General features: G+C 42.7%; 1 protein-coding gene across 19 annotated transcripts in view; it reads right to left on the bottom strand.

Moving 5' to 3' along the window:
- Positions 1–14,475, bottom strand: part of ANK2 (ankyrin 2) — a 411,206-nt gene that overhangs the window by 166,254 nt on the left and 230,477 nt on the right. The window contains exon 2 of one of the 19 annotated variants that reach the window (XM_066631614.1): positions 13,842–13,914. The exons of the other annotated variants lie outside the window; for them this stretch is intronic. Coding sequence (XP_066487711.1) covers positions 13,842–13,877 — 36 coding nt within the window. The 5' untranslated portion in view covers positions 13,878–13,914. The remainder of the gene's footprint in view (positions 1–13,841; positions 13,915–14,475) is intronic. 19 annotated transcript variants of the gene reach the window in all.

Raw genomic sequence — 14,475 nt, 5'->3', positions numbered from 1 at the left:
CAGCATATTCCCACATGCCATCAGGTTCACAGATAGTCACCAGAGCAAGTAATGCATGCAGAGGGTTGGAGGGATGTGGAGAGGGGGCAGGGGTGGGTGGAAGAAGGCAGTAATGGGGCAAGGAAGAGATCAGATTGGGCCCGGGAAGGGGGAGGGATTGGCAGTGGCATTGCACACTGAATTCTGAGCCTCTTCTCAGGTCTGATCCACCTGTATGGAGCAAGAAGGACTTGTAGCAGCAATTGTGCTGGTACCTTGCTGGGGCTTACCCTGAAGCAAGGAGATAAACGTCCCTTTTCAACAAGGAGATCTCCAGAGCTGGACAAACTCTGAGGGTTGCAGCAGAAGCTATACTGGCACTGCTGCATCACCACCTGGGCATTTGGGTAGGATTGGGCTGTCACAAACATTGTTGGTTGTTTTGGAGTTAAACATTAGCAGCAAACATTAAATCTACCCTAGAAATGATCATACATGGTTTTAATATGAAAATGGAAGATTTTTTACTAAAAAGATGTTACTTTTAATCACAAGTAGCAAAATTACCATAAAAATAATAAAAGTAAGGTTACATGCCCTTGAGCATAACCAAAGTCCTGCTGGATAAGGGCAAAGGCCCATCTAGTTGAGCACTCTCTTCCCTACAGTGACTCACTAGCTGACTCTTAGAAGCCCACAAGTAGGAAAGAACAGCATACTTCTCTCCCACCGTTGCACCCCTTCAAATAGTATTAAGAGGCATAGTGTTGCCTGCCTCTTAATAGTGGAGGTAGCACAGCCATCATGATTAGTGGCCACTGATAGACCTGACCTCCATGAATTTGTCCAATCTCCATTTAAAGCCATACAAAGTAGTAACCATCACCAAATCTGGAAGGAATGAGTTCCACAGACTATTTATATGCTGTATGAAGAAGTACTTGCTTTAGTCCATCCTAAATCTCCTGCCAATCAGTTTCATTCATGATCCCTGGTTCTAGAATTGTAAGAGAGGAAGAAAAATTTATTTCTGTTCTCTCTCTTCACACCATGCATAAATTTGCAAGTCTCAATCACATTCACCCTTAATCACGTTTTTTCCCAAGCTAAAAAGCCCCAAATATTGCAGCCTTATCTTGTCAATCAGGCAAATGAGTCAATCACTGCCAGAGGCTTCATTTCTTTGTGCATTTTTATGCACAAATCCAGCGGTTCCCAAACTTGCTGGGGTCACTGCATCCTTCATTCATGATGGCCAATTCTTCCTGGTTGTCCCAGACACCACTGTCTTTGAGCATGCAAGAATCATATGAGATGTCATGAGATCCAAGATGGCAGCTCCCAGGAGATCTGGAAGAGGCAGTTGGGGACATCCTGCAGCGCCCTTGTGAGGCCACCACAGTGACCTCAGGCACCACACAGCACATAGTTTGGGAACCACTGCACTAATCCTTTGCTTCTCAAATGTTATTGAACTTTAGCCTACCCTAAACTGACAATATCTTCTTTGCTCCACCACAGCTAAGATACCTTATTGAATATATTTATACAGTTCTTATATCCTATCCACTTCCTGACTACACACACCCATTCATTTATAGTCTCTCTCTCTCTCTCTCTCTCTCTCTCTCTCTCTCTCTCTCTCTCTCATGCCTTTACTTCATGGACTTCATAGTGTATCCTCTTCCCATCCCATTTCTGTCTTCTAGGTTCTTATGTACACCCAGTCCATTTTAGCTTCAATTAGTAGAAAATGGGACCCCAGCAAGTTCACTTCTTCTATTCACAGCAGTCACAAGAATGATGCTATCCTTTAGGAATCCATAAATCGTAACTGTTTGGAGATATATTTGACAGTAAGACATACCAAAATGTTTAGATTTTGGCTGTCTTACTGGAATCATACACACACTGCTAGACTCACACACACAGATACACACACTTATTTGCAGAAACACCTGTTTGGGGCTTATACACTTCCATAGACTAACATTACTGAGAAGGTATCAAAGCATATTAGTTTAATTTTGCTTTATCATCTCTATCCTACAACATACTGAGGTCTTTTGTCACCCTTTGAAGAGGGGACTCGGTATCTTATCAAGGAGATGCTTATCACTTTGCAGTGAACAGGATTATGCAATTTCATTTTTTATTCTATAGACAAAGGTGGATACAACCTATGTGCTTCCATTATTATAGGTGACATGCTTAAACCGCACCCACCCTGCTAAGAATCCAGTTTACTGTGTAACTGAGGTGGTTAATTATGTAACAGTGAGCATGCAGTTGCAGTCAAAGACAGACACAGTGAGGCTGGTGGCTGAATATTAAATGCAACAAAGCAAACACCAAAGCAAAACATTAATTCCCCTGTATGTTTGGAGAGCTGACCTATTATCACTCCTTAGACAGGAACATTCTGATCTCTTCAGCCTTTACTGCCAACATGTTACTAACATGTAGACCAACTGGTCTCTCTTAAGTCTGCCTGGTTTCAATCAAAGCACAAATCAGTTTGTAACAACGATGCCAGAAAGTAGTGATTTAATTATACCCAACTTCAATTAAAAGGACCCAGAATCCCTTTTAAAACAGACATAAAAACAGAGACAGCTCTCCAGAATCAGATCCATGTAAACCATCCTTCTCTTGTCCAGACATTGTGTGAATAAGTGTGAATCATATTTGTACACCCTATATCACAGTAAACTAATATATGTGTTTTGAAGAATAAAATGATCAGAGACATAATCAAACAGCTGGCTTATGCTGTAGTGCCCCATTTAGGGGATTAGCGTAGTAATCGCAGTCTGCCTGCAGCAGAGATGTTACAGACATCCCAGCACTACCTATATTAGAAATGGCACTTGTGTTCTGATAAAGAGAATTCTAATGCAACTTAATGAACACTGCAAACAAAGCCTTTGAGAAGTCAGACAAATCACATCACAGCATCTCTTAGGTATCCAGCAGCTTAACGAATACGTAATTTAAAAAAAAAATGTAATGAATTCAGCTTGAATAATTCATCCCACAATGGCAAAGTACAGTATGGAAATTAGATTAATTCTAGAGATATAGTAAGCAAACACCAAGGGCAGTGATATGCTAAACATATCTCTGAATTAAAATGTAGGATGACTGGGCCTATGTTCATTTGCCATTTGCACTCAGACATAAAAAGTAATGTTTATGCAATGTGTTAAAAAAATATAAAGTAAGACAATTACCATCTTGTAAACTGCATAGAGACATAGAAAACTATAGATGATTTAAAATACAGCAAATAATCAAGCACTTCCCATATTCCAATGGCAAACGTCAACATGTGTCTTTCCTTCCACATGTTGACATTAGAGTTCAAATTTGGGGGGGGGGGGAGAGAGGACGGCCATTAATTTTAATTTTAATTAACACCCTGACTTCTCTCAATGATTTTAGCCAAACCACAACCCTCCATAGCCTTCTAAAAACAGCAGCAAAGGCTGCAATCCTATACACACCTTCCTGGTGGCAAGCGAAGATTCACTTAATTCAATGGCATTTACTTCTGAGCAGATGTGCTAGGATTAGGTTGCTAGAGGTCTGGATCCCCTCTGCTTTCTTGTGAAATCAGAGCACCAGTTTACATAGGCATAAGAAATAAAGATATAAATTCATGTATACAATCAAATGCATTTTGATTTGAAGAAGATTGCATATTTGTCATTTGTAATCAAATGCATTGGGGAAACTCAATTAGCAGTGGATTCCCACTTGTGCACATGTAGTCATTAAAAACACATCTTCACACATGGTAGTCTACATTTCTTTACAGCTATACCCATGAAGGTAAATTCTGGGTATGAAGTGGCTCTAAGAAATACATGTGGCTATGAATATGTTCTCAGTGGAAATATATACCTCTAAGATGTTCATTAGTACTGCTACTGTTCTCATATTGTCTTCCTATATAAAACAGGCACAGATTTTTCTAGATAAATTTTTCTATGTTTCTCTAACAGGTGAGCCACTGCATTTGGTGTGTGAGTGAGGGGACAGGCAACTCATTTTCACTGTCTTCTCAGTCAGTCCTAATCACATCCCCAAAACAGTAAGCAATATTTCTCTGGCTTCAGTAAAGAATGATCAAAGGATGGCTGTCACAGTATTGGAAGAGGCAGAAACAGAGTGCAGATTGTTATTTTCAGAACCATACAGCAGAACAAAACAAGTACTCAAATACCTGCAGTGTATAAAGCAAAACACACTGAATGCTAAATAAGAATATAGGAAAAGTATCTTGATATCCACATCACTATCAGCACTGAAAACACTAGAACAGAGAACTCTTTTGACAGTATTTGATCAGGAGAAAAAAGAGGAATGGTACCCCAAAGTGCAAAACCTATTTTGATTAAACACAGTCTAAAATTGTCATTCTCCTGGCCAGTAAACAGCTTCAAAACAGCTGGAGGCCACAACACACCTGGCTCCCACATGATCAAAACAGAGCCTATTCCCTTTGAAGATAAAGGGGGGGGGAAAGGGCTATATTAGCTCTACTGGCCATCCTCAAATGTTTGCACCCATGTGGCTAGAGATTACCAGTTCATCTGCTTTCATTGTAGCAAAGCTAGTGGAAGCAGACAGAAATTTTGGTAGGACGTGCAAATGGAAATTAGGTGATGGAAAGGAAAAAATGGACGCAATGCTGTGTGTCTTGCAAAAAGGCACCTGGGTACGTGTCCTATATGGGGAAGGGGAAGAGAAGGTGATAGTGGGGTATGTGTGGTCATACCTTGCGTTTCCGATTTTCCCTAGAGATTTTCCTCTGCCTTTTTCTCTCTTTCTCTTTCTCCTTCTCCCTTTCATCCATTTCAGCCTCCCGAACTTTTTTAATGGAAGCAGCAGCATGTGCCATTTTGGAGAGGGGAACACCTGCTCAAATAACTCAATTCCTACCCCACAGATATCCCGATGGATTGTTTGCCTCACAAGGGCACTGACGGGGTGATGCTGGAAGTCGGAAATTCACAAGTCAATCTGCTTCTGTTTCTCCTGTTCTTCCTCCTCCTGAGACACCTTTCGATAGGTCACAGCTGTGTTTCAGCCTTTGCAGCATCCATAATTCAGCACAGTATAGGCATATTCCAATCTAAGAGTCTCTCTTGCCCCCCACACTCAAACACACACAGGCAGATAGCTGTGAAACTGAAGCTTAATGCAGAGCAGGAAGCGCTTCAGATTTCCTGTGACAGCTGACAAAAATCCATCCTATAAACAAATATCACCAAATTGAGAAGGGATTTTCCAGATGGGTTCTGTCTTCTGGATAGAGAGCCAGGACGGATCCACCTCTGTACAGCTGCTGGAAAAGGGTGGCTGGGGGTGGACAGCTCCTTGTAGCTTCCAGCATCACCTCGTTACAGGGTGAGAAGAAAATGGTGCAGTCTGACTTAATGATTTGGTGCTGCAATTGCCTCTGCTACAGCACATGATATGTGTGCTGTTTGCATCCCACCACGCAATTCCGTTCCTCCCTTCCCTTGCTTTCAATGTAGCTATTCCCTGCCTACACCCAAAATGAGAGAAAAACAGGAACAAATGTTGCTGCGTTTGGAGCAGACCAGCTGCAGCCTGTTCCATCTGCAGGTAGAGAGTTCCTTACTAAATACATGATTGACGGAGCTGGGAGGAGAAAGAAAAAAAAAAAGCTGAGAATATTCAGGTCTTCATTGTGTCGTTTTTAAGTCCACATGAGGCTGCATTAGAAAAGCTGCATTAAGCAGGAACCAAACGCTATTCTGAGAGGGGATGTTAAGCAAGGAAAACCCGCAGCTTAATCTGGCTCAGGCTGTCCAAGCCAGATGAACTCTATGGGGGGAAGGGTAACAAAATATAGAGTATCTTAGTCTGCATTATACATTGTTAAAGGCTGTTGTCAGCCATTTGGTATGATGATCTGTGAAGTGCTTACATTAGGGATAAAAAAAATCAGGAAGGTTATTGGAGCAAGAGAGATGAGAGCAGAGCAAGCATCTTTGTAATTAAATAATAATACTTTTATTATTGTCCCCTCCCCAAACATTTTAGATGAGATTTTATTATCTCTTGTATCAGGGACAGATGGAGACTATCATCCCCTGATTGCAGATCCTACCATTACAAGCTGTCCATGGAGAAAGATTGGCCCCCACCTTCACAGACAGAATTTGCTGCAACAAATGTGTTGGCTATAACAACGCCTCCATTAATCAGCAAGGACACACTTTCTAAACATACATCAACAACTAGCTTGGCAGGACACCACAGAACTTCACCAGGACTATCAAGGGCTGAGTACTAGTTACGGCCCCAAAAGTTGGTTAATACAGCTTACTGGCTCTCTAAAAATAGGCGGAGCGAAGAATGCGGAGCCTCTTCGCCAAGCTCCAAGTAGCAGTTCTCTCAGTGAAGCACCGTAACGTCCAAAGCAAGAGGTAGAAGACATTTCCCAAGACCCTTGTTTAAAGGGTGTTGGGCCAGCCTCAAAGGGCAGTAAAGTGACTGCGCGAATAGACCGAAGAGGTCTTCCAAGCGCCACCTTCGGCTTCTCAGGATACACATAAGGGATAAAGATCCATAAGGGATCCTATCAGCAGGGGTAGTAGGTGTCTGTAGGCAGCAGGTCTGCCTACAGGCAGCAGGTCTGTAGGCAGTTGCTGAGGGGATGCCACAAGGCGGAACTCTCAACCAACGGTCATGACCCAGTAACTGTTGTTGTTGCCCAGGCAATGTACTGGAAAAGTTTAAAAGATTGCAGAGCCTACATTCCAAATTCTAGAAAGCTTTTACTACCCAGAGGATGCCTCTGAACTGTAGTTTCAGTGGATTGCCACATAGATTTATGGATTACATTAGGAGAGTGGCTGCAATAAGCAAGACATGTAAAAGAAAAAGGAAAACACCTTCACTATAGTGAAGAAGGCAAGCTGGAGACCAGAAGATGGGTGCCTAAATAGTGAAAGACCCCCTTCAGCACAAACAAGTTACTGCGCCAGGCAGACTGGTGGGACGTTGCTAGGGCCGCAAGCTCCATAGTCAGAAATTATGTTATGTGGGAGAGTAAGGAAGAAAATTTTTAAGTCCCCAAAGCTGTATGTATTAATGCTGCAACCCCTTCTTACTGGACAAAGAGGCACCTTTAAAATAGAGGCTCTCTTATGCTATCCCTGTTAATCCTAGTATTGTGTTACTCTCAGTGACTGTTGCTGATGTCTTCCCTGTGTTTCATTTTAAATTGTAAGCCCCTTTGGGACAGAGAACCATCTTCTCATTCCTTTTGTCATGTAAATGCTTTGAGAACTTTCTTGTTTGTGCTTGGAAATGCCTCCTGGAATGCAAGCAGGATGCTTCCTTGCTTGCTTCCTCCAAACCCCTTCTTAGAACATGTCTTTTTTGGGAAGGCTTTGGCACGATGCCTTGGTCTTCTCCCTCACTGTGACTAAGAGCTCAATCCTTTTCTTTTTCCAAAATAGAGTGCGCACTTTGCAGGGGGGGAGGACAGTTGTGGAGGTCTCCTCTGGGTAAGGGAACAATCCTTCCTTTACCCAGGGGAAAGCCTCCACAGCATGAGGGGGGGGGTCTACTTGACCCTACACTAGCTAAACAGCTGGCACAGGGTGCACAGGTGGTTATGATTCAGTGGCCACAATGTGGTTAAGATTCAGTGGCCACCGCTACTACCAAACCTCCCCCTTCCTGAACCTGATTCACCCATCTCCCCACTTGTTGCCATTCTATTCCAAACTCCCATATCCCATCACTGTGTTGTTTTGCCCTCCCTCCTTCCCTGCCATCTTACCTTCAGCACTGAGTGGCTCTGGAACTGCTGCAACCATCAGGAACGCTCTGGCCTTCCCGCCAGCGTCGTGGCAGCATGCTATTGAGTGTGCTGCCAGACTGCCTTTTACAAACTGTGCTCACTGCTTCATGGCAGTCAGTGGAAGAGGTGCACAACTATTGCCTGGCCCAGGTAGGACTGGGCCATAAGCTATGTATGTGTAACTGAAACAATGGCAAGTGCTACCTTTGCCTCCATCCCTTTTCCTCCCTTTATTGCTTCCCTGTGTCAATTTCTAGACTGCAAGCCCATCAGGACAGGAAACTATCTTTCTGCTATGTGTAAAGTGCCAGACACACCAGTGGTGCTAATACAATAATAATAGGTAAAATTATAATAAATATTCTAAATAAGTGATAAATTATAGGACTACATTTCAAAGCTATTTTTCAACTTATCACATACATTTACATACATACATGTTTTTTAATTATTACCTATACTTTCTATGGTGAAGGTTATCATTTGGCCAGTCCCAACATTTACCAGCTGTACAATCCATTACTTGCTTATTACTCTACTCCTAAGCATGTTATGACTTTAAAGTTTTTAGCAAGGATTTAGGCACCACCTACCTAGCCAGATGTGCAAACAGCTTATTAATAACTTCTTGTTTTAATCCTTCTTCCTCAAATAAGCCATTTAACTAAACTGAAGGTGACTTGACAAAAAAAAAAAGTCATACAGCATTTGCGATTTTCAGACAACTGAACCAATCTATAGCCAATCTATATTTACTTGTAAAGGAGGCAGATGGTCGAATCCGAGGTTAAATATATATTAGGAAGGAATTGGGTTTTTTCAGATATATCTTGCTTTTCTTGAGTTCTCATTGCTTCCTTTTAAAATGACAATTGAAAGGGCATGCTGAAAAGGGAGCAATGAGATGCCTTTAGGTCAAAGCTGGGATATATAGATTCAGTACTTTAGCCCTTACAAATACACAGCAATAGTTAGTTCTCTTACAGCACAATCCTCTGCATGCCTACTCGGAAGTAAGCTTCACTGAGTGCAATGGGGCCTATTCCCAGGTAAATGTGTATAAGATTGCAGCTATTATGTTCTTACAGGTTCAGCCAGAGACAAGATTTTGTACAAACTGCAGTTAGCAATGATTGTTCATATTTAAAGAGACTATACTGAAGAGAGTGCTCAGATGGTTGCGTTTCTATCAGTTTGCTGAGAAGTTGGGTGTAGGGCCACCAAAAATAAAGTACTGGTTTCTATATACTTGAGCGAGTCCTTAGGTATGCAGAAGGACATACATTTGTAAAGAAATAAAAATGCTTTGAAAGGCCCATAAATCTGTGCAATGGAATGTTAAAGGCACAGAACAGCTGGAAAATGTAATGTTTTGGTGTCAAATTTTAAAAAAGGATTAAAATGGAGGGCAGGAGGATGGAGGGAACTGATCTATTCAAGTCCGAACAGTTCTCATAGTAAGCATCCCTGGGGAGGGGAAAGAGATTGCAACTGGGTAATGGATGCAATGAGGTTAAAAACCCTCCTCTCTGCACTGTACAGGAATGTGTCAGAATAAGGAAGTGGGTCACTGTGTGAAACACGATGCTGGACTAGATGGGCCTTTGGTCAGATCCTGCAGGGCTTTTCTGATGCTTTTATATAGCACAGCAGGGAAGGCCTCAAAGGAGTGGAAACAAAAATGCGTCCTTTCCCTGTTCTCTCTCCCCTGCAAGTTCTGAACAGCCAGGGTCCTGTTTCAAGCTGGAGGATGCCCTGAAGAGGAGCACTCTTCCTATGACTTTGGGGATACAACTGCAACATTGTGTGTTGCAAATGTGTATAGCCAAATGTGTTGGCTATAACAACGACTCCATTAATCAGCAAGGACACACTTTCTAAACATACATCAACAACTAGCTTGGCAGGACACCACAGAACTTCATCAGGACTATCACAGGCTGAGTACTAGTTATGGCCCCAAAAGTTGGTTAATACAGCTTACTGGCTCTCTAAAAATACACGGAGCGAAGAATGCGGAGCCTCTTCGCCAAGCTCCAAGTAGCAGTTCTCTCAGTGAAGCACCGTAACGTCCAAAGCAAGAGGTAGAAGACATTTCCCAAGACCCTTGTTTAAAGGGTGTTGGGCCAGCCTCAAAGGGCAGTAAAGTGACTGCACGAATAGACCGAAGAGGTCTTCCAAGCGCCACCTTCGGCTTCTCAGGATACACATAAGGGATAAAGATCCATAAGGGATCCTATCAGCAGGGGTAGTAGGTGTCTGTAGGCAGCAGGTCTGCCTACAGGCAGCAGGTCTGTAGGCAGTTGCTGGGGGGATGCCACAAGGCGGAACTCTCAACCAACGGTCATGACCCAGTAACTGTTGTTGTTGCCCAGGCAATGTACTGGAAAAGTTTAAAAGATTGCAGAGCCTACATTCCAAATTCTAGAAAGCTTTTACTACCCAGAGGATGCCTCTGAACTGTAGTTTCAGTGGATTGCCACATAGATTTATGGATTACATTAGGAGAGTGGCTGCAATAAGCAAGACATGTAAAAGAAAAAGGAAAACACCTTCACTATAGTGAAGAAGGCAAGCTGGAGACCAGAAGATGGGTGCCTAAATAGTGAAAGACCCCCTTCAGCACAAACAAGTTACTGCGCCAGGCAGACTGGTGGGACGTTGCTAGGGCCGCAAGCTCCATAGTCAGAAATTATGTTATGTGGGAGAGTAAGGAAGAAAATTTTTAAGTCCCCAAAGCTGTATGTATTAATGCTGCAACCCCTTCTTACTGGACAAAGAGGCACCTTTAAAATAGAGGCTCTCTTATGCTATCCCTGTTAATCCTAGTATTGTGTTACTCTCAGTGACTGTTGCTGATGTCTTCCCTGTGTTTCATTTTAAATTGTAAGCCCCTTTGGGACAGAGAACCATCTTCTCATTCCTTTTGTCATGTAAATGTTTTGAGAACTTTCTTGTTTGTGCTTGGAAATGCCTCCTGGAATGCAAGCAGGATGCTTCCTTGCTTGCTTCCTCCAAACCCCTTCTTAGAACATGACTTTTTTGGGAAGGTTTGGCACGATGCCTTGGTCTTCTCCCTCACTGTGACTAAGAGCTCAATCCTTTTCTTTTTCCAAAATAGATACCAGTGCATCCTGCAGGGGGGAGGGCAGTTGTGGAGGTCTCCTCTGGGTAAGGGAACAATCCTTCCTTTACCCAGGGGAAAGCCTCCACAGCATGGGGGGGGGTCCTACTTGACCCTACACTAGCTAAACAGCTGGCACAGGGTTCACAGGTGGTTATGATTCAGTGGCCACGATGTGGTTAAGATTCAGTGGCCACCGCTACTACCAAACCTCCCCCTTCCTGAACCTGATTCACCCATCTCCCCACTTGTTGCCATTCTATTCCAAACTCCCATATCCCATCACTGTGTTGTTTTGCCCTCCCTCCTTCCCTGCCATCTTACCTTCAGCACTGAGTGGCTCTGGAACTGCTGCAACCATCAGGAACGCTCTGGCCTTCCCGCCAGCGTCGTGGCAGCATGCTATTGAGTGTGCTGCCAGACTGCCTTTTACAAACTGTGCTCACTGCTTCATGGCAGTCAGTGGAAGAGGTGCACAACTATTGCCTGGCCCAGGTAGGACTGGGCCATAAGCTATGTATGTGTAACTGAAACAATGGCAAGTGCTACCTTTGCCTCCATCCCTTTCCCTCCCTTTATTGCTTCCCTGTGTCAGTTTCTAGACTGCAAGCCCATCAGGACAGGAAACTATCTTTCTGCTATGTGTAAAGTGCCAGACACACCAGTGGTGCTAATACAATAATAATAGGTAAAATTATAATAAATATTCTAAATAAGTGATAAATTATAGGACTACATTTCAAAGCTATTTTTCAACTTATCACACACATTTACATACATACATGTTTTTTAATTATTACCTGTACTTTCTATGGTGGAGGTTATCATTCGGCCAGTCCCAACATTTTACCAGCTGTACAATCCATTACTTGCTTATTACTCTACTCCTAAGCACGTTATGACTTTAAAGTTTTTAGCATGGATTTAGGCACCACCTACCTAGCCAGATGTGCAAACAGCTTATTAATAACTTCTTGTTTTAATCCTTCTTCCTCAAATAAGCCATTTAACTAAACTGAAGGTGACTTGACAAAAAAAAAAAAGTCATACAGCATTTGCGATTTTCAGACAACTGAACCAATCTATAGCCAATCTATATTTACTTGTAGAGGAGGTAGATGGTCGAATCCGTAGTTAAATATATATTAGGAAGGAATTGGGTTTTTTCAGATATATCTTGCTTTTCTTGAGTTCTCATTGCTTCCTTTTAAAATGACAATTGAAAGGGCATGCTGAAAAGGGAGCAATGAGATGCCTTTAGGTCAAAGCTGGGATATATAGATTCAGTACTTTAGCCCTTACAAATACACAGCAATAGTTAGTTCTCTTACAGCACAATCCTCTGCATGCCTACTCGGAAGTAAGCTTCACTGAGTACAGTGGGGCCTATTCCCAGGTAAATGTGTATAAGATTGCAGCTATTATGTTCTTACAGGTTCAGCCAGAGACAAGATTTTGTACAAACTGCAGTTAGCAATGATTGTTCATATTTAAAGAGACTATACTGAAGAGAGTGCTCAGATGGTTGCGTTTCTATCAGTTTGCTGAGAAGTTGGGTGTAGGGCCACCAAAAATAAAGTACTGGTTTCTATATACTTGAGCGAGTCCTTAGGTATGCAGAAGGACATACATTTGTAAAGAAATAAAAATGCTTTGAAAGGCCCATAAATCTGTGCAATGGAATGTTAAAGGCACAGAACAGCTGGAAAATGTAATGTTTTGGTGTCAAATTTTAAAAAAGGATTAAAACGGAGGGCAGGAGGATGGAGGGAACTGATCTATTCAAGTCCGAACAGTTCTCATAGTAAGCATCCCTGGGGAGGGGAAAGAGATTGCAACTGGGTAATGGATGCAATGAGGTTAAAAACCCTCCTCTCTGCACTGTACAGGAATGTGTCAGAATAAGGAAGTGGGTCACTGTGTGAAACACAATGCTGGACTAGATGGGCCTTTGGTCAGATCCTGCAGGGCTTTTCTTATGCTTTTATATAGCACAGCAGGGAAGGCCTCAAAGGAGTGGAAACAAAAATGTGTCCTTTCCCTGTTCTCTCAAGTTCTGAACAGCCAGGGTCCTGTTTCAAGCTGGAGGATGCCCTGAAGAGGAGCACTCTCCCTATGACTTTGGGGATACAACTGCAACATTGTGTGTTGCAAATGTGTATAGCCAAATGTGTTGGCTATAACAACGACTCCATTAATCAGCAAGGACACACTTTCTAAACATACATCAACAACTAGCTTGGCAGGACACCACAGAACTTCATCAGGACTATCATGGACTGAGTACTAGTTATGGCCCCAAAAGTTGGTTAATACAGCTTACTGGCTCTCTAAAAATACACGGAGCGAAGAATGCGGAGCCTCTTCGCCAAGCTCCAAGTAGCAGTTCTCTCAGTGAAGCACCGTAACGTCCAAAGCAAGAGGTAGAAGACATTTCCCAAGACCCTTGTTTAAAGGGTGTTGGGCCAGCCTCAACACTTGCTCGAAGGGCAGTAAAGTGACTGCGCGAATAGACCGAAGAGGTCTTCCAAGCGCCACCTTCGGCTTCTCAGGATACACATAAGGGATAAAGATCCATAAGGGATCCTATCAGCAGGGGTAGTAGGTGTCTGTAGGCAGCAGGTCTGCCTACAGGCAGCAGGTCTGTAGGCAGATGCTGAGGGGAAGCCAGAAGGCGGAACTCTCAACCAACGGTCATGACCCAGTAACTGTTGTTGTTGCCCAGGCAATGTACCGGAAAAGTTTAAAAGATTGCAGAGCCTAGATTCTAAATTCTAGGAAGCTTTTACTACTCAGAGAATGCCTCTGAACTGTAGTTTCAGTGGATTGCCACATAGATTTATGGATTACAGTAGGAGAATATCACTAAAACATGTGGTTTTCAAATACCGGAGATAAATATAAGGGCTGGGCTGTCTCAGTCATGCTCTGCTAATAATCCTTCCATGGCATCCAGTGGACCCTGTAGGAGAAAGATGCCTGGTTCAGATTCATGGCTGAAAACAGGGTACAGGCACAGGGAATGAGCAGCTCAATTGTCTACGTTGCAGTAAAAACACAAAATTCATCACACCTAGTTCAGTTAGTAAAAATGTTAAGCTCCCGAACATCTTGGGAGTTTCTGGTTCCATTAGTCCATTAGTCCAAACGTGCAGCATCAGAGCATCTTCAAAGATTCCTATTCTGACTGATAAGAACTAGAAAGCACTTGACTGAAATACCCAGAGCTACAGCATTCTGACTAGGTAGTACTAGAATATCTGAAAACTGTTCTGAGCTTTGTTTTGGACTGCTTAGAACACGAATCTGTGCAAACAACTTCTGAATTTTTAATAGCTGGAACACACAGTGACAAATTTCGGTTTGGTTACTATAAAAATAGTAACATATATATCTTCCTCCATCACCTTTTTACCTAGTTGCAGCCTCACATGTGGCCATCACCAATCCTAATTCACTTTGAGAACAGAACTTTACTCAGTGTTCACAAAGCAAGTTTAGGATACAGCAAGGAGACCATTCT

This window comes from Tiliqua scincoides, chromosome 6 (assembly GCF_035046505.1).
Source record: "Tiliqua scincoides isolate rTilSci1 chromosome 6, rTilSci1.hap2, whole genome shotgun sequence".
NCBI classification, from domain to species: domain Eukaryota; kingdom Metazoa; phylum Chordata; class Lepidosauria; order Squamata; family Scincidae; genus Tiliqua; species Tiliqua scincoides.
This window is presented reverse-complemented; position numbering and strand designations above follow the sequence as displayed.